Raw genomic sequence first — 22,987 nt, 5'->3', positions numbered from 1 at the left:
TCTCTCTCTCTCTCTCTCTCTCTCTCTCTCTCTCGTAAATGTATACTTGACATGTTTTATAAGTATTACTCAAATGTAAATAAGACGCGGAAGCGCATACTGGTGCAGCCATCCAGGCATGTAAGAAGAAAGAAAGACAGCGCGTTTATTGTTTATTTAAAACAAAAACAAAAAATCCAAGCGTTTACATTTTCTGTGCCAGTTTGGATAATATAAACTTCCTCCCTCGCTGTTTTCTCACACTGACACACCCTGCCCCCCGACTTGCGTCAAGTGTGTGTTTGTATGGAGTAGAGTTCCACTTCCTGAGTTTCACAGGTAGAGACACCTGAGGAACAGAAAGGGGTTAAATTGTTCGTGTCGTGATCTCACTACGTGAAAACGCCCAAAAAGCATAACTGTTCGTCAGTTTCGACTGAAACTCAAGTATGTAAAAACAAAAAAACGAATTAAAAAAGAGCAACACGAAATCGAGAATATACACCGGATCCACAAGCGGGATTTTTGATCTGATGTATTGTGTGAAAACTCTTCAGTAAACAAGAGAAAGAGTCGGAGAGAAAAGGAGGTTAGTTGATCTTCGTCTTTTTTAGTTGACCAGAATCTTTAAAACCAGAAATGATAATAATAATACACTCGTTGTATTATTATTATAAATAATTAAATATGATAAACACAGATGTTTGTTAACATTTGATTGAATATTTCGGGCAATATTGTTTTGTATTTTATTATTTTATTTGTTGCTGGTACTGGGTTTTAATTTAGAGACAAGTTTTATGACAGAAAGTAGTTTTTTTCATGCCTGTTAATCGCTCTTTTCTGTTTACAGGTTTTTGTTTGTTTTGTTGTTTGTTTGTTGTTGTTACAAAGGAAACTATTATTGGTTGGGAATTGGTTTTCTTCAAGATGTCTGCTATTAATTGGGTAGGGGTATTCCTGGTTGCCTCTTTACTGCCTATAACGGGAACACAGGCTCAGAATTTTGGGGAGGAGTGCTTGGACAAGTTTACTCCTGGTAAACCAGATTTTATTTTGGATACGGACGATTCTGTGAAGGATGGAGCCACCTTCCTCGCGTCCCCGAATGTATCTCAGTGGAAAGAGTGCGTGCGGGCCTGTTGCATGCAACCCAGGTGCAACCTGGCTTTTATGGAGGAAGCTGACTTTCATTGCTTTCTATTCGATTGTCTCCACAAGCAGTCCTATGTGTGCCGATTTATTAAGAAGACGGGATATGTTAATTACATCTTGAGTTCTGTCTCAAAAGAATATCTGGAGGGACACAACTTCAAACCTGGTAAGATATATCATTTTATACACGTTTTATTTTTTAAACAGGCTATTTTTAAACAAGTGTTATATATATATATATATCTCTATATATATATATATATATATATATATCAGTGCTCACACCCCAGCATTTCCATCCATGCAATTCTGAAACCCCGTCAGTTTTATTTTTTGGTTGCTACAAAGTAAATTACATCGATGTTGACTGGTGTTGACAGTGTTGTCGAGTGAGTGTTTTTTTTTATTTTTTATCGCCAGGCAAAGTCTAATTCAGAGACCGAAAGAATGTGAAATTGTCCTTCGTTCAAGAGGCAGCCACGTACCTAAAGTACATTATTACCCGGTAAAGCAGAGCTGCGTTCAATAAGTAGAGCACTTTCTTGTGGCGTTATGAGGCGGAAGTTAGGTCTTATTGAACGGTATGTTAGCGAACGTTTTACAAATGGCGGACAAAGTGGTTAGTTTTGCAGGAGTTTCTGGAAGGTAGACAGCATCATGCCTACAGGACAGTATACTCAGCAACGAATATTGCAGCGTTAGCGGCTGTGACAGCAGTGAACTCCAATAGTCCAGTGAGATTAGAAAATTACGTTGAAAATGTTGTGATATAGCCCAATACACCGATGCTGCATTTAAAGCTCATTTTCGGATGGAGGGAGCAACATTGGAGGTAGCCTATGTCATGTTTTATTTTAATAATAGTAATTGTAATATTAATAATAATTAAGTTAATGTCTCTCCCCCCCCCCTTAAAAAAACAAAAACAAAAAAAAAACGTTATAACTGGTAGCGAAACTATGAGAATAGCGTTTAACATTCCTATCTTTAGTAACGTAGTAAAAATACTACAGTATGTGACCCAAGTTTATATTTATTTACAATAGGCTAACATTTATAAATGGGTGCAACTATTACAAAACATAAGACTGATTAGGGGAGACCGGGGTTGCTTGTCACACTTTTTACTCTTTATTATTTTCCTCAATTTGGTGACATTCTGCGAGGTTCTGTTCCTTGTTATATTGAAGAATAACTCTTCATGTACAAATTTTATGTTTATTTCAGAGTAACTTTATTCCAAATATGATATTCAGACGGTTGAAAATACGCCGGTCACCTGTGACAGCCTGCCCCATACTGGGGTTGGTTGTCACAGAGTATGTTCTTGGTTTTACAGTAGACAATAATGCAACATTTTTTGTTTTTTTTAAATAACGTAAAGTTTCTACTGTGTACAATGACAGAAAAAGTTGACCCATGATACAAAATAATACCACAGCCTCCACAGAACCGGAGAACAAACAGTAAATAACTTAAATAAGCATTATATGGTGACATATCCCACATGTTGGTGTAAAAAAAGTAAAGAACAAATATAAGACTTCTTCCTATAGGATTTACATGTGACAACCAACCCCAAAAACAATGTGACAACCTCCCCCAACCCGACTTTACATGACAATTTAATTCTCTCAGTACTACTGGGAGAACCTACTGGTTTTGTTTTACACCAAAAGATAGCCAGTATCTGGTTCTATTAACATGGCCATCAGTTCAAACAAACTCCAATACTAGTAAGAGTTATAACATAAATAACAAGATATACATTTTTTACTTTTGGTTATGAAAAAAATGAAATATGTGCTAACCTTTATGTTAGATGGAATTGACCTCAAATTACAAGATGGTTGAGTTCCGGACAATAGAACACACATTTCAGTGTTAGTATCACCTGCCTGCACCATCTAGTGTCATAGTTATGAGTACTGTTGACAACCAACCCCGGTCTCCCCTACTTGTTGTACTCGTGGAAACGTATGAAAAACGTCACTTTTTTTTTTTTTTTTTTTTTAAAGCAAGCAATATTTACACATAACAATGACTACAAGATTAGACAATAATGTACTTAACACAGATATTTTTGGTCAAATGTGACCTCACGTTGTATACTGGTAGTTCACCTGTGCCATTTTGACACGTCCACAGAGTCAACTCTTGAGAGAGTTAACTAACGTTACAGAGCGCTTTTTTGTAACAGGGCGTTCAGTAGAAAACGTTCCGAACGTTCTGTAGCGCTCTGGCTATTGAACGCACCCCAGGTGTTGCCTTTTATTCATGGAAAACAACTCGCACGCACCAGTACAGCACTGACGAATAACCCATTGTGGTTTACTCACTTTGAAATATATAATACAAATATTTATTACTCATGCATATTTAATTAAGTTGGTGATGTTCTTTTATAGTTCAGGAAGGAAAATGTAACATTAAAACTCCCAAGTGTTTTTCAGTGTTCATTGCGGAAGTACTCCCCTTGGTTGGTTACGTACTTTGTATTTGGTTTTTAAACACAACTTTGCAAATGCTGCAGTTAAAGGGGAACTGTACTCAAAATAACAAGGCTCTCTAAATACATAACAAATAAGGCTCTCTGTATACATAACAAATGCGTCTCACTGCGCCAATTTTGTTAAGTCAAGCGTTTGGCCAGCATTTAAATTTTTTTTTTGTCAATTTTCTGTCGCAGCTGGAAATGCAGGCCGCCGCCATATTGGAACCTTTCTGGCGCCGCTGTCACGTGATATCGTTGACAGCCATCCACACCACTGTACGCCGGCAGCGTGAATTATGTCGGAAAGCAAACCGTTTGGATGCAAAAATAACAAAAGGAAAAACAGTAACAAAGTATTTTGTGTGCCTGAGCCTTTAAACCAACAAAGGGCGGCCATAACAAAACAATGGCTACATAATATAGGAACAGGACATACGCGCAGTAGAATACTGGGTGCGTTCACGGAGATCATTCTTTGTAGAATCTGACCAATTTAGCCAATGAGCTTCTAAGAATTGGTGAGATTCTGCACAGAATCTGCGCAGAATGATCGTGAACGCACCCGCTATCTATGTGTGACTATAGAGCGCGTCAACGACAGGACGTCACACAAAGCTCACGGAAGAGAGCTCCAATAAATTCAATGTAAATGTAATGTTTTAATGGCTTTTATACAGTATACTGCTCAAGGAGAGGCTGAAAATGCGTCAAAAGCTTTAGTTAACATGTTTTCTATTGAAATGGTTATATATCCATTTGCATTACAGTTCCCCTTTAATGGTTAACCACTGTAGCTAATGGCAGTCTTAATAAATAACACAAGTAAAAAGAGCAATTGCAGTTTAGGGGATAGACGTACTATGGGCATTTATGATTTTAGAAGGTTTCAGTTTGCAGATAATTGGAAACCCTGCATTAAATTTCACTTTGTGCCAGAAAATCACAGGAAAGCTGTTAACATTGATTCTGAAAATGCCAGAATTCCATTATATGCCACCGTGTAACCTATTTTATCTGGTAAACCTCCTTCATACTCGGAGTAGTGTATTTTTATGATTTGGTTTGCAGTGGGGACCACTGGGACATTCTTTGTGTTACACCTTTTTTTTTTACATTTATCTAGAGAACCTTTAGCTAAATGTCATGAAACTTGGTATGTAAGTTAGTATGTTTTTTGAAACTATAATGGGGATAGAAGGAGGTGCCTGTCTGTCTATCTCTACATTTGTCAGACTTATTTATTTTATGTCCATCCAGTTGATTTTAGGTTATGGAAATTTGTATTGATCCCGATTTTGCTCTCATTTTGAATTTACAGCTGTGGTTGGATGTATGGCAATTTAATTAAAAAAACAACAAAAAAACACCACCATCTGCTGTTTCCCATATAACACTGCTAAACCACATATACTGTAGGTAGGTGGTATAAAGAAAAAAAGGGTGCAGACAACCACACCTTTCATCCCAGTGTTGTTCCCTAGATGTTTAACAGAGGCCACAACCTCTTTTTGTTTCTATTAGAGTGACCTCAAGCTTCTCTAGTTGACCTATGGCTGATCTTTGCACATAAAGCAAGCAAGCCCCCATGCAATGCCTAATTGTTTCATTTCAGCTTTTATACAATTGCTTCTCCGTTCTACTTGAGTCACTACTGTGTTGGTTTTGAGATTTATTCTGTCTCTATCACTTGTCTGTCTGTTTAAGATTTACCCTAAAAACATACTGTACAGATGTCCTTGGGAGATGGTTGATCAGGTTTGTGAGTTAGCCTACATTTTGATTTCCTTTTGTGTAATTTATTCTACAGTATAAGAACTGTACTACTAAAAAATAAATGGAGAAAAGTATATCGAAGAGAAACAACGGTATTGGAGAAACATTCCATTGTGTGCACTTGAAATTTGTGATTTTTATTTTTTATTTTTTTGCACTGTATTAGTTTACAAGATATAATTTAATTCTTTGTAATTGGTGTGTGGACGTAAGCAAGGAAGTATTTGTACAGTCACAAGGGTGATGTGGCCAGCAGTATAGGATGTTTGTGGTGCATTTGGTTAAATGTTTTTCTCATTTTACCATTTGATAGCAGAAGTCGGAAATCTTTTGTTGGAGAACCCACAAAATAGTCTTAGCAGCATTGTTCAGCTGCGGTTTCCTTCACAGCAACTGTCTCGAGCTACAGTGACGATGTGAATATTGAATCGCCTGCATATTTTAGCCACACTGCCATTTTGTTTTTAAATTTTAACACGGGTGTGTAAGAGACCTAAAACCGACAATTTCAACAAACCTACACTACTAATATGTTCCTGAGACTCTGGTTTGGCAATGACAGGGCCTAGAGAATATCCTCAGCCATGCAGCATTGCCTCCATGCTTAAGCCAGTGCCCACCAAGAATCACTGAAGTGAAATATTTCATTAAGCATCCCTGTGAAGGGAGCTTATATATTTTTGTAATCCTGCTGTCACAGTTATTTCAACTGCTAATATCTCAAACCATTTTATTTGGCCACTACTGCGGGGTGCCATGGTGGGGAATGTGAATTTTTGGTTTCCAGATAATTAAGGCCTAACGCAATGCATACTTTTTAAAAGTTCACTTACAATGTTATTTTCATTAAAAATGCAAAGTACTTTTAAATGTTTAATACTTTGCATTGTGCTGTACTTAGTTTGAATTGAGTGCTACTGTAACTTCAGTAAAAAAGTGACAGTATGCGTTTAGCTTAGACTTCTGATAAGAATTGCTGATCAGACCCTTTTTTTTTTTTTTTTTTTTTTCTGGTCCCCTGAAATTCGTACTAATGAGAGTTGACTGTTTGGAAGAGGTGACAGCCTGTGTAGGCCTATCAAGATAGTTTTACATTTTGGTCAAGCTTCAAGACTGTTTTGGTTAGTCTTGCCTTGGTATTTGGAATCAAGTGCAGTGTTTGACTCCTTAAATCTCGAAAACCAGAGGAAGTGGTGAATCCTTGTGTAAGTCTGGACACATGTAATGTGACTGTTTCGTCCAGTGAAATTTCTTCACTGTAATTAAATCTACTAAATGACAAATGTTTTGACTATGAAGACATTGAGAAATAAAATTTAGTCATTGAATTTAAGTTTCTTTTAGTATTTCAGAATGTAGCACTATTGAGTGTTTTTATAGTTATGGATGTTCCATGTGATTTGTACGTCTGTCTTTTGAAATAAATGTCACAGCTATCTGCTACACACTCCTTTCCTCCCAGACTGTGCCCTCCTATTGCACTTCAGTATAAATGTTTAACCATGCAATATTTGCTAACAGTGTGTCAAGATGTTTTTCTCTAGGTAGTGATTACTAACAAGGCTATACAGGAAGTAATATTTGCCCTGGTTAATTCCTGACTTGGATTTAAAAATGGACTGACCTTGGCATTATTCGCTCCTACCCACTGTTTCTATGTAGTAAATATATATAAGATGTAGGAAGCTTACTCTTTACCTCCATGGACATTTCAAATTGCATTTGAGTTTAGCATCTGATAAACTCTTTTTTATAATGTGTGTGTGTGTGTGTGTGTGTATAATATACATACATACATACACACATACACACATATACACACACACACACACAGCTATTTTGAGGTCCCTCTTCATACACTGGTTATTTCACCCAGAAGCATTTGACCACAGACCTGCTGCTAAACAACCATTAGTTTGCCTTAAACACTTCTCTGTAGCTCCTAACTTGTCAGCGTTAGCACCACAACCTGATCTGACAATCGTACAAGATCGCTCAGTGAGTAATTACACTTCGTTGAGACACGGGGAATGCTTTACAGTTTTAGTTCTTGGCCAATTTGTCATTCTGCTACTTGTGGAAGCAGGACCTTCTTGGGAAACAGAAATTAAAAAGGGGATTTTATCCTATTTTCCCACGTGATGATTCTTGTTACATTTTAACCTTTTGACTGCCAGGCAAAATTTCACATGACGTGGTAAAAATGTCACTATTTAACAATGTGTTTGACAGAACCTCTTGCCCCATTGGGCGATAGATTGAAATGATGAGACTTCTTGTCATGGGTACTGAAAAGATTACAAAGTTAATTCCAGGGCATTAATGCCTCACCCTGCTTATATTAGAGTGCATGACTTCCTTACCTGAGCTACCTGTTCAAACTTGTTCCTTTTTAAGGCAGACCTGTGATTCCATGGTTGTTTTCAAAGCAAATGCCTTTTAGATTTGCAAAATAACCCCAGGGATCGCAATGAAAACATGAAGTAAGACTTTGAGAATTGTTGAAAACAGCTACGTACTAAATGTAAAGTCACAACCTCAAAGTGCATTGACTGTATGGATATGGCCAGAGGGCAATACAAAGTAGTAGTGAAACCCCAGTAAATGTTTGGTGGAAATGTGTCCAAGCTCGTGGGTAGTGAGGTCTACTCCTAATTGGTGTACTCTTTCTGAAGATGTGCTTCAGAAAGCAATGTGAAAGTGATTTAATTAGAATTATTCAGATTCTGTTTTTACAATGTATTTATCTGCATAGCCATAAAACAATTAGTATTAAAAAAGGTGACTTTGTTTTCTGGTGGAACTCTCAATGGTGGTATATGTACTGTAGTAAACTAGAATAAACAAACCAAGACACATGTTTCAACTAGAAGTCTTTGTCGTTGAAGACAATGAGAAATAATTTGTTGAGACGTTTTCATACAGTTTGCTATGTTTAGGATTTGCTTGAGAAAAGGAAAGAGTTTTTTTTTTAATTTTGGTTTGTAAAATTCTGTACCTGCACTGTTATGAAAGCTTCAGTCCATTCAGAAGGTTCTTTATTGTGGTTTAATTTACTCTGCTGCTGCTGAAAATCTAAAGATGCAACTCAATGACTTTCTTTTCTTTTAACGAATAGTTGTTTAGTTTAGTGACTGTGAAAAGTACTGTCAGAATAGTGGAGGCTGAAAGTCCTTTGCATTAATACAATGATGACGGGAGGGAGGTACTAACTGCCATTTGGATTGATAAGAATTTATTGGTATTTACAAGAGCTCGCTGCTCTAATCAAACAAGCCAGTACACCTTAACCGAGCTACAAGTGCTGTAAGCTGTTTCCTTGGTAAAAAGGGGGGTGGACTTGCACAACTAGTTTTATGAAAGTCTTGGGGCTGGTTTTCTTTTTCAGTAAAACTGTACAGCTTTTCCTATTTTCATCAGCTGATAGTCTGTTTCTTGCTAGTTTTTTAAAATATCTGTTGTACAGTTCAAAACCCGGAAGAAAGGTATTGTTTAAAAAAAAAAAAAGAAAGAAAAAAAAAAACATTTTAGCTTAACTATGATCAAAATTTACTTTTTTTTATATATGTCTTTGTGTGTTTTTAAATCCTTACAGATTCAGATAAACCTCCAAGTGCACTGGTTAGTTTGGACAGAGTAGTCCAGCCTCAAGAGACTGTAACACTGGGAGCTATTGAGAGTAAAGATGATCACGACATTGTCGACTACAAGTGGGACCTGGTGCAAGGGAACCCCACTGTCCAGTGGCAGGTGAGAACAATGAAGTGTTAGTGCTGGTATTACACCTGCACTGCCAGTGTGCCTGTTACTGTACCATCGAAACCACACACTCAGCTAGGCTTGAGAAACTGCATGCATGACCTTTAAATTTAAGAATAAAAAAAAAATACTGTTGCGACATTTTTCATCAAATCAGCAGGAACCATTATTGTGTCTCAATTCCGTGGAGAATACCAGTTTCAGAAAGTTTAAACTTCAAACACTTCATACCTGTTGGTAGGTGGATTGAGTAAATGTACTCTCAACAATTTCAAGAAGCATTAATCTGCTTTTGTATTTCAACCTATACAATGTAACTTCACCAAGTAAAACAAAACATGAAATGTAAGTATATGTTTTGCAAGCATGTTATATCTATAGCATTAGTAACCAAGCTTTGAAAATAAAGCCAGAATCTTCATGAAAATCACTTACTCAACTTGTCTTCCAGTCTGCATTTTTTAATCATCATGTGGATGGGGGGGGGGGGGGGGGGGGGGTACTATAGAAAACAATATACTGTAGCATGCTATTGGATAACTATAATGTTTGGACCACAGTACTACAATAGTATTTTTAATGGTTAAAAAAAAGGACAAATTGCTTGGTGAGCTAGTAAAGCAATCACATAAAATAGCAGTGAATGATGTGTGTATACTGTAGGTCATTACAGCTCATGTGGTACTTACTTCCATCCACATGACACCTGGAGGAAACCTCCCCAAAATTGAGTCCACCTGAGCTGTAATCGCCCAGATGCCTTTTTGAAGGCATTGTTTGTACGCTCACAGGGATGGAAATAATTCCTGTTGCGTAGCATTTTCACTGATTCCAGGTTTTAATACAAGCTTGATTATTATAGGTAACAAGCTCAGGTGTGCCATCTTAAACTCCTAGTGAAACCAGGAGTGGCTCAAACTGCTATGCAATATGTCTTATTTCCATCCCTGGCTTAATAAATATTAAAATCCACTTTACCCCCACTTCAGGGTGGTTTTGCAATTACCTAGTGGTTTACGCTTTATTTTTGTGGTAAGATAATAAAATCCTTGTTGTTTCTTCTAGAAAACGGATCTACGTGACCAGGTGGTTGTGTCCAATCTGAACGAAGGCACATATGTTTTCCGGCTGACGGTGACAGACACTGTGGGGCAGACGGATTCTGCGAACGTCACCATCCTAGTTCTCACAAAGGAGCAGTCCGCGGGTATGCTACTGACATACTTTCTTTACTGGTAGAGGACAGGGCAGGAGACGCATTAAAGGTGCAGTGTACCAAAGTTGTATTAAATTGTATATTCAATCACAATGGAGAAAATAGTGGCTATGATGGGAGTTGTATAGAGAACTGTGTACAGAAAAGGGAGCTGTAGTTACAGAGCTCTGATCAGAGCTTTGACTGCAGTGAATTGTAACTGCTCTGTAATAAATCAGCCCCATGGCAAACAAACAAAACAGTAAGCACACATAATAAATAAATAAAATTCTCCCCTAATTTAAATAAGGAGTCCCTTCATTAGATACCTAGACTATCGGTAAAAGCAGTCAGGCGAATGCACCCTTGTAAGTGTTATTTTTAAATCTTGTATGGGTCAGTACACTGTTAATCAAAATTCTTGGAAAAGCAGTTATTCTGGAACAACTCGCCAGCATTTATTCATGTACTTGTTATAACAAATGATTGCAAAGGAAATATCTTTGTACCCTGTTAACTGATTCCAGTGTACTCGCCACACCTGTATCCCATTCGTGTCGGAAAGTAAATGACATCTTGACTATCTTTTGTATCAACGTTTGTTTTGCAGTTTGGTTGCAATTTTATCTTCTGGAAATTGATCAGTAACATTTGCATACATTCTTCATAGACTCAACCCAGTATTCTATATTTAGATGTACAGAGAGCCACTGTAATGGTCTTGGATTTCTTTAATCTTGTATCCCTGTACATTGACTGGCTAAAAAATTGGAGAATATCATTAAAATCAGAAAAATCCTGTGTGCTGCAATGTGTGTGTGTGTGTATGTGTGTGTGTGTGTGTGTGTGTATATATATATATATATATATATATATATATAATATATATAATGGTCAAGTGATGTTTCAGGTGATCCACTAGACCTATAATAAGCAACATTTTTGGGAATGCATAAGAACCTCAATGACTTAAAAATTGGCATGGTAGTGGGTGCCCAGCTCATTGTTCAACACAGTGCTTGCATTGGACAATGCGTCATTGTTTGGCCTGCCAGTGTATGAAAACCACTACAGTTTGTCATACATTTGATTGGCAGGGGGGTGTTGGGCTGGAGGTGCACTCTAGATGTATAAGGTGAAGCTCTTTGATCATTACATTCATAAGCACCAGCAGAAAAAATAATACAACAACTGGACACTGCCTCTCCCATTGTTTTCTATGGAGGTTGTGTTACCTATCCCTGAATAGACCGTGAGATATTTTCCCTTCACTTGTCAGTGGCGGAAATGCTTCCAATGCCCACAGCTGAAACTATTTGCTGACTGCCTCTTTTTTTACTCTCTGGGTGCTTTATTGCCCACTGCGTGTATATTAGCCAGTAGAAATTAAACTGTTTTGTAGAGTGGTGTATTATCCTGCTATAGAGTAGCCTTCATACACTGTGGTTCATTTTAAGTTCGATGGTAGTCCATGATAAACCGCCAGCCCTCCCTTAATGTGAGCCTACTTGGGTGTTACTCAGGAAAACTTTCAAACTGTAGCACTGTATTTAAGTGATTTAGTTTGGTATGCGATAAATGTAAAATGTACGATATGATGCAGTCGGTAGTTATTATAAGTTTAACCCGGAGAGCAGTGACTCAGTCTGAAATGTTCCTAGTGTGTTGCAACGTGTTTGTGTACCTGTAAATAAATGAAGCAAGGTGACAGAACAAGAAGGAGCCTGCAAACAAATAACAAGAGCATTGACTGTAGGGAGTGTCTACAAAGAGAATCTGCTTGTGGTCTTGTTTTCCTAGCTTTGTGATGGTGATCAGTTTGAAGGCCTAGTCCACGCCAGACAACACTACGGTCACATCGGATGAAAAGAATGTCTTTTTTTTCCCCCCCTGTCAGAATATTAAATCGGGATTTGAAACACTCACTAACTCTGCACCTCGTGTTTCAGAACAGCCTTCAATTAAGTACATTATTTAAAGTATCAATAAATTGTTCCTCCCTTATAGCTGCATGGATAACTATATTAGTTAAACCCTGCAGTGATTTATTAATGCTGCAATAAGTGTGACGAGTTCAGAGCAGACTGTTCAAACTTCTGCTGTCCGGTCTTTTCAATAACTAAACAAGAGGAGTTCACTAGCCCTGGGTACAGGATAGTGTGTGTTTCAAGCCCTGTCAGGTGTGAGAAATTGACAGGAATGCTCTAGAGGAGTGGCTGTATGACTGAGGGACCAGACGGCAATCCTGCTTTAATGCTTGTTTTCCTTCTGTTTGGAGATCGTTCCTGACCACAGACATGCAGTAAAAAGTGTTTCCGCATTGCTTTCTGGATGTTCACAGAGCTAAAGGAATCCTCCCTTATTGATGGCATTCTAACACTAAGGCTTGGGGGCATGTGTTGAAAGCTTAGTGGGTGGAGAGGGGGGCAGCAGGGGTAAAGTTAAAACCCAACAAACCAAAACATTCCTTGAAACCATTTTGAAAATTTTGTGAATTGGGCCAATTGTCACATCACATTATTACTAATCAAGCCTCATTATTGTTTGAGTTGAGAAGGCGGATTATACGATCGCTATTTGGATACTCTGGAGAGCTGAATAGATTAATCTTACTAGAAAGAGAGTGTAAAATGCCACGTTCACATTGTTTTCCAGTAGCCAAAATAAGTTACATTTCTCACCTTTTTGTTTTTATTACAGATTTAATTTGGAAGGGCACAGGTATCTTCTGATGCAGAGTTTGATTTAACCTAAAATCATTAAAATCATAAATCCATCTGAGGTATTGATTAGCATTCACACCCATGGTACTAATAACCGTCAACCTCTCTATAGCTAAAATGTTAACCATTTTGTTAATGTGTTTAATATTACATACTGTAGGAAAAGTATCCTGCTTTGACCAAAAGTTTCCATAGCATTTCCATAGAGATTATAATGTAAGCTTTATTGCAACTGGAGCTATCTTACTTTTCTTTTACATGTTGGTCTTTCTTGTATGTTTGATCTTTTTCTAAAGCACCCCATTATAATCCAAATGATCCTGGATAAGTAGATTTTTAGGTAATTACGATTTCCAATTGGAAAAAGATCTGCCTGCTATTGAAGTAACCTCCACCCACTGCCTCTGTAGAACCTGTTCCTCTGGTCTGGCTGACTTGCCCTGATTCATTACCTCGTCTCCAATCTTGATTTACACGATTAGGTAACCTGCTGTTTTTCACAGTTAAATAAAAACAGTGGTTCTCGGCTTGTGCTCCTGTTGATCAATTTTCTAGGTTTTGATGATAGACCTGAGCCCAGTTTCTCTTCAGAAACAGATCCTGACGGAGTCAGACAAGTCTTATCTTGCAGCTGTGGCAGGACTGAGGCCCTGCACATGAAAATTGTGTTTTCTTTATTTTCATTTGGGGGTTTGTGTTGGTTTTACTTTTTGTAAAACTGATTTGTGTAAATAGCTTGCTAGAGAGCCAGATGCTATTAGTATTTGCTTATCAAGGCCACTTACAGAGACTAGGGTGTGTGAACTATGTATCAGCTGCAGAGTCACTTACAACAACGTCTCACCCGAAAGACGTAGCACAAGGAGGTTATGTGAGTCACACAATGAGTCGATGGCTGAGCCGGTATTTGAATCGGGGACCTCCTGGTTCTTCATTCTTTTACTTTTGTATTTACGTTTCTATATGAAAAGCCTGGTACGCTTGAAATATTCATAGTTTACCATAGTAAAAGCATGGCAAAGTATAATAAAGCAGAGGTAAGCATTGTAAATCCCAGAAAGGTATGGCAAGCATATTCAATAACATGGCAAACCATGTTATGGTTGATAAAAACCATTGTAAATACTGTGGTAAACTTTTTTTATAAGGTTAAGAACAAAAAATATTTAATGTTACTGTTCCTATTAGGTGCTGTGTCATTCAACAATGTTGAAAAATGGTATAGTAGGTGTAAAAGTGTCCCAAAGAAACCGCTTTTTAAAATGTAGTTTATTTACGGAGTTGTCTCGAAGTTGGCAATACCCCAGATCAGTTCCATACTGTTGAGTGATGGACCAGTTGATGAGGTGCTGATTTTATTTTCATTCATTTTCTTTCTGTCTCTCCCAAGATTACTGTCTGGTTCCTCATAAGATTGGCCCATGTCGGGGTTCATTCCCTCGCTGGTACTACAACTCGGAGCTCGGGAAGTGTGAGAAGTTCCTGTTTGGGGGCTGCAAACCAAACCAGAACAATTATTTGACGGAGGAAGATTGTACTGGGGCCTGCCAGGGGCTGAATGGTAAGATTCCTTATTTAAATGTATTTGACTTGTCATTTACCATGTGTCATGTGTTTAGGAAAACCCAAGCTCTAAAATCAATTACCTTACTACTTATTATCTTAATCAAGTTTTACGGTATTTCATTGTGGTGAAAAACTGGTAAGCAAATGGGACCTGTAAGCAGTGTGGAGTAGTGGTTAGGGCTCTGGACTCCTGACCAGAGGGTTGTGGGTTCAATCCCCAGTGAGGGACACTGCTGTTGTACCCTTGAGCAAGGTACTTTACCTAGATTGCTCCAGTAAAAACCCAACTGTTTAAATGGGTAATTGTATGTGAAATAATGTATAATGTGATATCTTGTAACAATTGTAAGTCGCCCTGGATAAGGGCGTCTGCTAAGAAATAAATAATAATAATAATAAAAAATCAAAACCTTGAATGTCGCTCTCTTAAACTACACTAGCACACACTTTTATGTAAAAAAGTTGTCCCCTGTTTTGACTGAATAATTTCTTCATGTGAATGGAATTACTAGTTTTATGTATGATGTGTTATATAAAAGCTGCATTTCTCCACTTATGATGGGCAAGAAGGCAGATCTGAAATACTTTAAGGTCTCATGGTTGGTGTTCAGCTGCCTTTTGATTCTGTATCCAAGACTGCACACGTCCTAAAAGTGATGTACTGTATACACGGCCATTCTAGAAAACGGAGACTTCACTGCTGATGTACACCCCCGATTTTATACCTCATTGTGGCATGACAATTTCAACCAATTTTAAACACCTTTTTTAACATTTAAACACACCTAATCTAAACATGTAACTTTTACAAAAAATTGTGTTTCAAAGTAAATTCTGAGTAATTTCTTGGTCTATGCTGACACAGGTTATGGTTTTATGGATGTTAGGCATTGTCCCCTTGCATCTGTGCATGCAATAATTTGTCACCCGATATTAAGAAATGTTGAGAAAGCATCAAATATTGCTAAAGCTTTTGTTTTTGTATCCTAACAGCTGCATCTACACATTCAGGTCGGGGTGTTTTTCCACCGAACAGTAAGTAAAAACTCCTGATATTAGGAAGTTAGATTTAGTTAATAATTCTGTTACAGTATTTTCTCTGTCATCTACTGTTAAATAGACGACTCATGCTTAGGAATGCTAGAAACAGTCCAATTTTGTATTGTTACAAATTTCATAATATCCTTCACTCCATATCCCTTTACAAGGGTGACTAATCTCCTAACTGAATCTCTTTTTGAAATCTGTTCCTGAACAAGGACATGAAAGCTGCACCGTCACATTTATCCACATTGGGTCATCAGTTCTACCTTTATCTTGAGAAGTACACTGTTGAAATGAGCGATTTCCCATTGAAGAAAGCATTTCGTTGTCATTGCAGAGTGCAATACTGAGTGCTCCTCCAGCCAGTTCAAGTGTGAGGACGGCTGCTGTTTGGACGGTGGTCTGGAATGTGATGGACAGTCTCAGTGCTCTGATGGGTCTGATGAGGCTTCTTGCACTAATAGTAAGGACTGTTCCCTTTACAGTTGTATAGTCCTGCTAGAATCAACTCGCTTGATTTATACCTCACATGGCTGCTTTCATTTGTTTCTACAAAGCAAATGCACGTCTGTAATTCAAGTCATTTTCAGTTTCAAAATGGGCAAGAAGGCACAGTACTTTCCCCATGCTGCGTAAAATATAATCCTTAAAAATCCAAATCGGAAGAAACCCAACAAACTTTTTTTTTAAGTGCGATTTCCAGTTGCAAACCACTTTACCAACATGGCATGATACCGCATGATTAAATGTACATGATGCTATTTATAATGCAGCATATTAAATCTGATATTAAAATAATGAAGTCACTGAAATAGTGCAATACATAAACACTAAAGGAATACTACTTTACAAGAGGTAGGTGTATCTGCTACATATACAGAAATACATATTAAAATTGTGTTCCTTTATTCAGATAAAAATACATACAATAAAAACCATCTCTACAGGTGGAAGCTCACTATTTAGCTACAGCACAAGCACTTAATCGTTTCCAAGCATTCCTAAAATATTACTAATTATGTATCATATTTTAGCAATGTCTATGAATTTCTAGTGTTCCAGGCTCTTCATATAAAAAACTTTTAAAACAATCTGCGAAGAGCAGTCCCAAAAATACCTATTTCCCGTCTGACTGGAAACCAAACAACCATCATCTGACCTAGAGCTGAGAAAAAAACAGGATAAAAACTTACCGCAGGATCATGGCCCTAACTAGCGATGAGGACACCGAGGTCATGTCCTTGGTTGTTTTTTTGCATCATCAATGCTGATGCTAATGTAAAAATTCTGGTAAGTACAGGATACCAGTGGCACACTTACACACATTACTGCCTGGGACTAAAGCTTTGAGAGTTAATATTTTAAGAGTCTTCCTAAAACACTTCCAGGCACTGTATGTGATATAAAAAGAACTGGAGACAAGGAGGCTGGGAAGATCCAGAAATGTAGCCCATTTGGTGTAGCTTGACTTCCAAGTAGGAAGATGTTAATTGAATTGTACATTTGGGGGGTCTCAAACATGTTTTTTGTGCTATCATAAGGGAAACATTTTTATTTTTATTAAGATTTATTTTATTTTTTTCCCCTAATGTTAAGTATTCTCTTTTCTTACAGTAAAAAATAAATTTGGCCATTTGCTGGATATTGACATTCCAAAGGAGAAAGGTAAGAAAGAAAGCTTTGCTTGCATTACCCTTATTGTTAAGTCGTGATTCATCTTCTGGTTTAGTTTTGTTTTAATTATGGAAAAGTCATGCTATGACACCACGGAAACAGTAGTTAATTTCTAAATAATCCAGATAAGCTATATTATCAGTGGATCGTGGTACTTTTTTTTTTTTTTTTTTTAGCAGTGGATCGTGGTACTTTTTGTTGTCTTTTTAAATAAACAATGGGTGTGGTGTCTGAGGCAATAACAATCCAGAGTTCTATCAGCTGCTACATGTCTGTTCAATAATCTATTTCCGGATGCAATTCCTACAAAATTGCTCAGTCCAAGTCACAGTAAAATCTGACTCCTCATCACAGCTTTCAGCCACGCAGCAGGCTCTGTACCGTGTGGCTTTCCACCTGTAGCACCAGAGCTGTGTCGGCTTTTAATTCCACTCTGCCTCCCCTCTGTCTTTGTTCATGGCGCAAGCACGTGCATGTTTCTTGCGGTGTTCCTGGCTAGTAATTTTCCATGCGTCGCATTTTAAGCTATCCAGCCCTTTTGCATCACACCTTGGTTGTTCTTTGAGTACATCATCCCAGACGCTGGTAGGCAGCCAATGCATTACCATTTCAACTGATTTTTACACATTTGTCTTGCAAAGCTATCTGAATGCTGAATGCTGAAAAGATATAATTCCTATTGTAAGTTGCTGTAGATTCAATAATTGAATGACGGAATAGAGTAGCTAGCACACATGTGCAATTGTCAGGTAAAGGCCAGAGGCAATGGAAAAATCAACTACCAAAGTAATACCCAATTTTTAAATAGGAAACCAGTGGCTTTATTGTTTTTAAACCCTTTTATTTACAGGTTTATTTACCCTCTTCAATGCTGTGCTTTTCCTTCTTTGCTTTTTTTAACGCTAGACATTTTATCTGAATGTTCAGCGGTCCTGCAGTCCTGTTTGGTGGGTGAAAGTTCTGAGGTTTCTAATGTGTTCAGTTTTTAAAGATGTGGCAGGGTGTGTATCATTTAATGGGCATATTTTACTTTTTTGCTTGTTTAGTTTGAGATGCTTCTCTTTCTCTTCCCCAGTTCGTTGCACAGAACCCCCTGTGACTGGTCCATGTCGTGCCAGCCACTTGCGGTGGTACTATGACCCCTACAGCACACAGTGTCACCGGTTTACCTTCGGAGGCTGCACTGGGAATAACAACAACTTCAAGAGTGATGAGGAGTGCAGTGCTGCCTGCTCAGGAGTGACACGTACGTATCAAGTTCCTCTGCAGCCATTCCTTTGCTTACAACTGATTTATTTACTCCCAGGGTGTAAATTGGGTTTTTATACCACATATTTTTAAGCCGAAGTTGTTTGCTTTATTGAGGCAAATTGTGTCGTAATACTTATGTTTTCAGTTCTACTTAAATGTTGATATTAGACACTTTTTTCCTTTACATATTATTATTATTATTATTATTATTATTATTATTATTATTATTATTATTATTTGTTTATTTAGCAGACGCCTTTATCCAAGGTGACTTACAGAGACTAGGGTATGTGAACTATACATAAATCTAGTTTTAGTGTCGGGCAGCAGATGGAAGTTTGGCAATTAATGTATAGTTTATTCAAATAATAAAGCATAAAAAATGTGCCTTGTGCAAACTAGTAGTATTTACAGTAGGTTAGTGATTTCATGATGTTTGCCTGTAAGATATATACACTTGATGGATGTATCCTCAAAAACACTAAGCTAGTGTGTGTGTGTGCATGTATATGCATATGCATATGTTTTTATGCTTGAGAAAGGTGCCTTTGAAGTAACATGCCACTCTGCTCTTGTATGGAGTAATAGTGTTGAATCTATAAAAGAACTACACTTACAATCTTTTGCCTTTTTTTTTGTAAACATGAAAGTGTTTAGTGCCATTTTGTGATGACCTAGCCAGACCTCCACCCAGCATGTATAAGCAGATCAACTCAAAATGAAATGCTCTTGTTCTTGTAGAAGCAGATGTGTTTGCCAGGGGACAGTTTGAACGTCAAGATTCTGGTGACTCCAACTCCGGTAGGCACAAGCCTTGTTTTTAAAAGTCAAAGAAATAAGCAACCGTCACATAGTATCTGCCCAATGGGCTGCACAAAAAATAAAAACACCTGACCAAGCACATAAGCCACAGCATATGTGGATGTACCCCAACTTTATGCCAGACATAATACTAACCTTGGTGTGAAATGCATTTGACATGAATATGTTTTATAATTATAACATGGAATTATATGAAATTTTGGAACTTACATTATTGGAAAAATATCTACATTTATACTACCAATAGTAATCCAACTTTCTTTTTCAGGAGCCATTGCTGTGGCTGTGCTCCTTGGTGTTTCCATAGCGATTGTCATTGCTGTTATGGGTTACTGCTACCTGAAGAATAGGAAGGCCCGTCCGCGACACCAGCCTGTGGCTGTCAATGATGGCTCCTCCACCCTCTCAACCACTGAGGACACCCATAGACTCGTCTACAACTCCACCACCAAGCCCTTGCACTGAGAAGGAATCTCACACACCCAGCAGTCTTTAAGAGAAACATTTCGGAAAATAAACGTAGACCAAGATATTCTGGCATTCTTAACACTCACTTCTGAGGGGTGGGGGCTGGTACTTTGTTTTGCTATATGTATTATACAAGTCCATAGAAGGTAGCATTTTAAACATATCCTAGATTAAGCTAACAGTACTAATTTTGTTTAATGTATCGCCCCTCCACCAGAAACACACAGCATTAGGCAAGACATTCTGAGCCCTTCAGTACATGACAGAATGTCCTGGTCAATATTTTAGAATTTTAAATGTATCCCTTCTCCACCTCCCCACAGTGGCGTCCAACAGCTACAGTATCTTGGAGTTTAAATCGACTTCTCAATCCCCTTTGTGACCTTGAGCGAGCCAGATTATCTTTTTGAGCTTCAGTTTCACAGTAGCCATGTTTCCTAGTAGAAACAGGACTCTTCCACTGGAATTCAGTTGTCTCCATCTCCTTTGAGCTATATTGGCCTTGAACTCCATAGATGTGTTGTAATGTGCATTACCCTACCCTTTAGACCATCTTTTGGAGGTGGTGTCTCTCTCATTACCTAGGGAGCACACTGCATTTACTTTTTTTTTATTACACTATTACCTATTATGCATATAGATTAATAATGAAGGTTTGGATCCATTTTATCTTTTTCTGCTTGAGCAGGAAGGGGAAATATTTTAATATAGTGGGGTAGTTTTCATTCGAAGATCCAGCCCAAGTCAGGAAAGCTTGGTGCTCCAAGTTTTTTGAATGGCCTCATACAAGGTGTTGTCCAAACTCACTGGTGAATTTACTTCAGTTGGCATATGGTCTGTTTGAATGTGAAGCACTCTTCTTCCTTGATAGTCTAGACAAACCTTGCACTCTTCCTGTGTACAGTGATTTCTAAATCGTGAGGCTGTAAAAGGCTTCTAGCAGGTATCAGTAGAGGAATGATGGTGTGTGAATTGGTTGCTTTAGAAACTTTGTAAATAGAGACTTTTAGAAAAGGACAAAATTGCTTTTCTTTAAAACGTGATGATCACTTAGACTTGTGTCATATTTAAGGCTTTGTGTTTTTTGCATGTTTATCATAAACCTACATCCTTGGATGTGGGGTGTACTGCATATGGCTCTGGGTTCAATCCACTTATTACCAAAACTGTGGTACTTTTACAGCGCTCTGAGAAGAATGCCAAGGATGTGTTCCTCTGAACACGGGGTGTGGGTTTACTGTGACCCGATTTGTAAGGGTTCTGTCTTGTTGCTTTTAAATTGTTATCAGTTGAAAATATTTTGGAAAGAACGGCTTCTTCCAGACGAAAAATTATAAACCCACAATTTTGAACTGATTTCTAAAGGGCAACTGTTTTTTTTACTGCCTAGTTTATTAGGGGTTTTTTTGTGTTTGTTCCGTTTTGTTTTTTTAAACCCTGAAAAAGCGAATGGTTTACGTGCTTCTTTTTATGGTAAATATTGTCATGGATGTGTTGCCCTCTAGTGATGAGAATGCATTTTTTGCAACCAAGTTGGATCAGGCAATCAACATTTAAATGTATTTAAGAAACCTTTTAGCTGGTGTGAGGGAAGGAATTAGATTTTGGTCTATAGCATATCTCTGCCATTCATGTTTAAATTAATAGTAATGGTTTATTTAAAGTGAAAAAAAAAAATGAAAAAAACCTTTACAGTATACCAAGTTATAAAATCACTAAGTGACAGATGGCTTCCTTCAAATCAGTTAGCAAATGTTTTTATAATGAAAGAATCGCAATGAATTAACACTGTTTCCCCCTCCTCTGTATTTTATTTTCTATCATGTCCTATAAAGGAGTTTGTTTTTTATTTCTTTATTTTTTGTCTTCAAATAGTTTGCTGATGTTTTAAGAATGTATAAATCATGATAAGACTTTACTATACATGCACACCGTTTTACTATTTAATTCATGTTGTGTGTCTTTAAATATGTGGTATTTGAAGTTGTAAAATTTTGTTGTATTGATGTACCTTTTTTTCTGATTTCCATACTTGATTATTGGGGATGATAACAAAATTATAGGATTTCATCTACATAGCAAATGCTGTAATTTCTGATTGGAACCTTTCTGTTTTCAGCATGTATAAGTTTGACCAGTGTATTCCAGTGTAAATGCTGTGTGCCCAAAACTCTGCAGTGAAATTGACTTTAATAAATTGGTTTGCAGACATTAAAACATCACTAAACACACACCTTGATTACCGGTGTACATGGTTCTGTGTCCAGTAGAAATGCACTGCAATGCTGTAAAATCCAAAAGGACTACAGAAAGTAAACGCAAAGTTTTTGGAAATCAGATTAATTTGCTCTTTCATGTACTCTGTAAAATCGAATAAACCAAAGTTGATGTATGTATAAAAAATGTGCTGTAGTGTTCTCCTTTTTAATTTTTGATTGTGTCATGGCTGTTCTGGAGTTTTCAGTTTAAATAGAGGGGGATGTGTGTGGTTTTGTGACACTGCCTGCACAAACAGCTGTAAGTGAGTGAAATGCTATGCTGAATACTGATGACAGCAGGAGATGCAGTATATAAACTCTGGAATGAAACATAATGGATAGCTCTGCATGTGTTTGTAGAACCTACTCAAACTGGAGACCTCTTTCTCTCTAGGTCCTGTATTAAAATGCCAGATGCCACTGTCAGCCATGCTGCTACTGGTATTGCTCTACTCCATATACTCAGCATGGTTGACCTACAACCTTCAATTTTATTACGCAGTAGATTGATTGACCCAAGATATGTGACGACTAAAAATCGCAGGATTACGTTGAAAAAAAATTGAGTATGGGTAATGGCACAGGTTCCGATATGTAACTTATCACTTGGGGTTTATTTTAATAATCTAAAGTGTGGCAGATCTAAACGCCACCACTTCATATTATTCCATTAAAGAAGCTTGCATTTACAGTTTGATGTTTTATTGTCATAACCTTAGCATTATTTCAATTCAATATATCCCTATATATAGATTTGCAATTATGTTTGTTTATTTTTATTTTAAGTGAATAAAATAAACAGCTTGATATGTTTATCAGCATGACA

The 22,987-nt window shown here is 37.5% G+C and overlaps 2 protein-coding genes across 2 annotated transcripts in view; one reads left to right on the top strand and one right to left on the bottom strand.

The window, feature by feature from the left end:
- LOC117420798 (protein phosphatase 1 regulatory subunit 14B) overlaps nucleotides 1-2,960 on the bottom strand; it is a 32,217-nt gene extending 29,257 nt beyond the window's left edge. Inside the window, exon 1 of the mRNA XM_058991429.1 lies at nucleotides 2,946-2,960. The gene's annotated coding sequence lies outside the window, so the exon portion shown is untranslated. The remainder of the gene's footprint in view (nucleotides 1-2,945) is intronic.
- Nucleotides 234-22,306, top strand: LOC117420791 (kunitz-type protease inhibitor 1-like). The gene is made up of 11 exons (XM_034920396.2): nucleotides 234-568; nucleotides 833-1,300; nucleotides 8,997-9,151; nucleotides 10,226-10,367; nucleotides 14,469-14,639; nucleotides 15,638-15,679; nucleotides 16,026-16,151; nucleotides 17,303-17,353; nucleotides 18,438-18,608; nucleotides 19,355-19,414; nucleotides 19,704-22,306. Exons 2-11 carry the CDS (start codon nucleotides 910-912, stop codon nucleotides 19,898-19,900), a joined length of 1,506 nt encoding a protein of 501 aa, XP_034776287.2. The 5' UTR covers nucleotides 234-568; nucleotides 833-909; the 3' UTR covers nucleotides 19,901-22,306.
- Nucleotides 22,307-22,987: the final 681 nt, after the last annotated feature.

Source organism: Acipenser ruthenus, chromosome 18, assembly GCF_902713425.1.
Source record: "Acipenser ruthenus chromosome 18, fAciRut3.2 maternal haplotype, whole genome shotgun sequence".
Classification (NCBI taxonomy): Eukaryota; Metazoa; Chordata; class Actinopteri; order Acipenseriformes; family Acipenseridae; genus Acipenser; species Acipenser ruthenus.
This window is presented reverse-complemented; position numbering and strand designations above follow the sequence as displayed.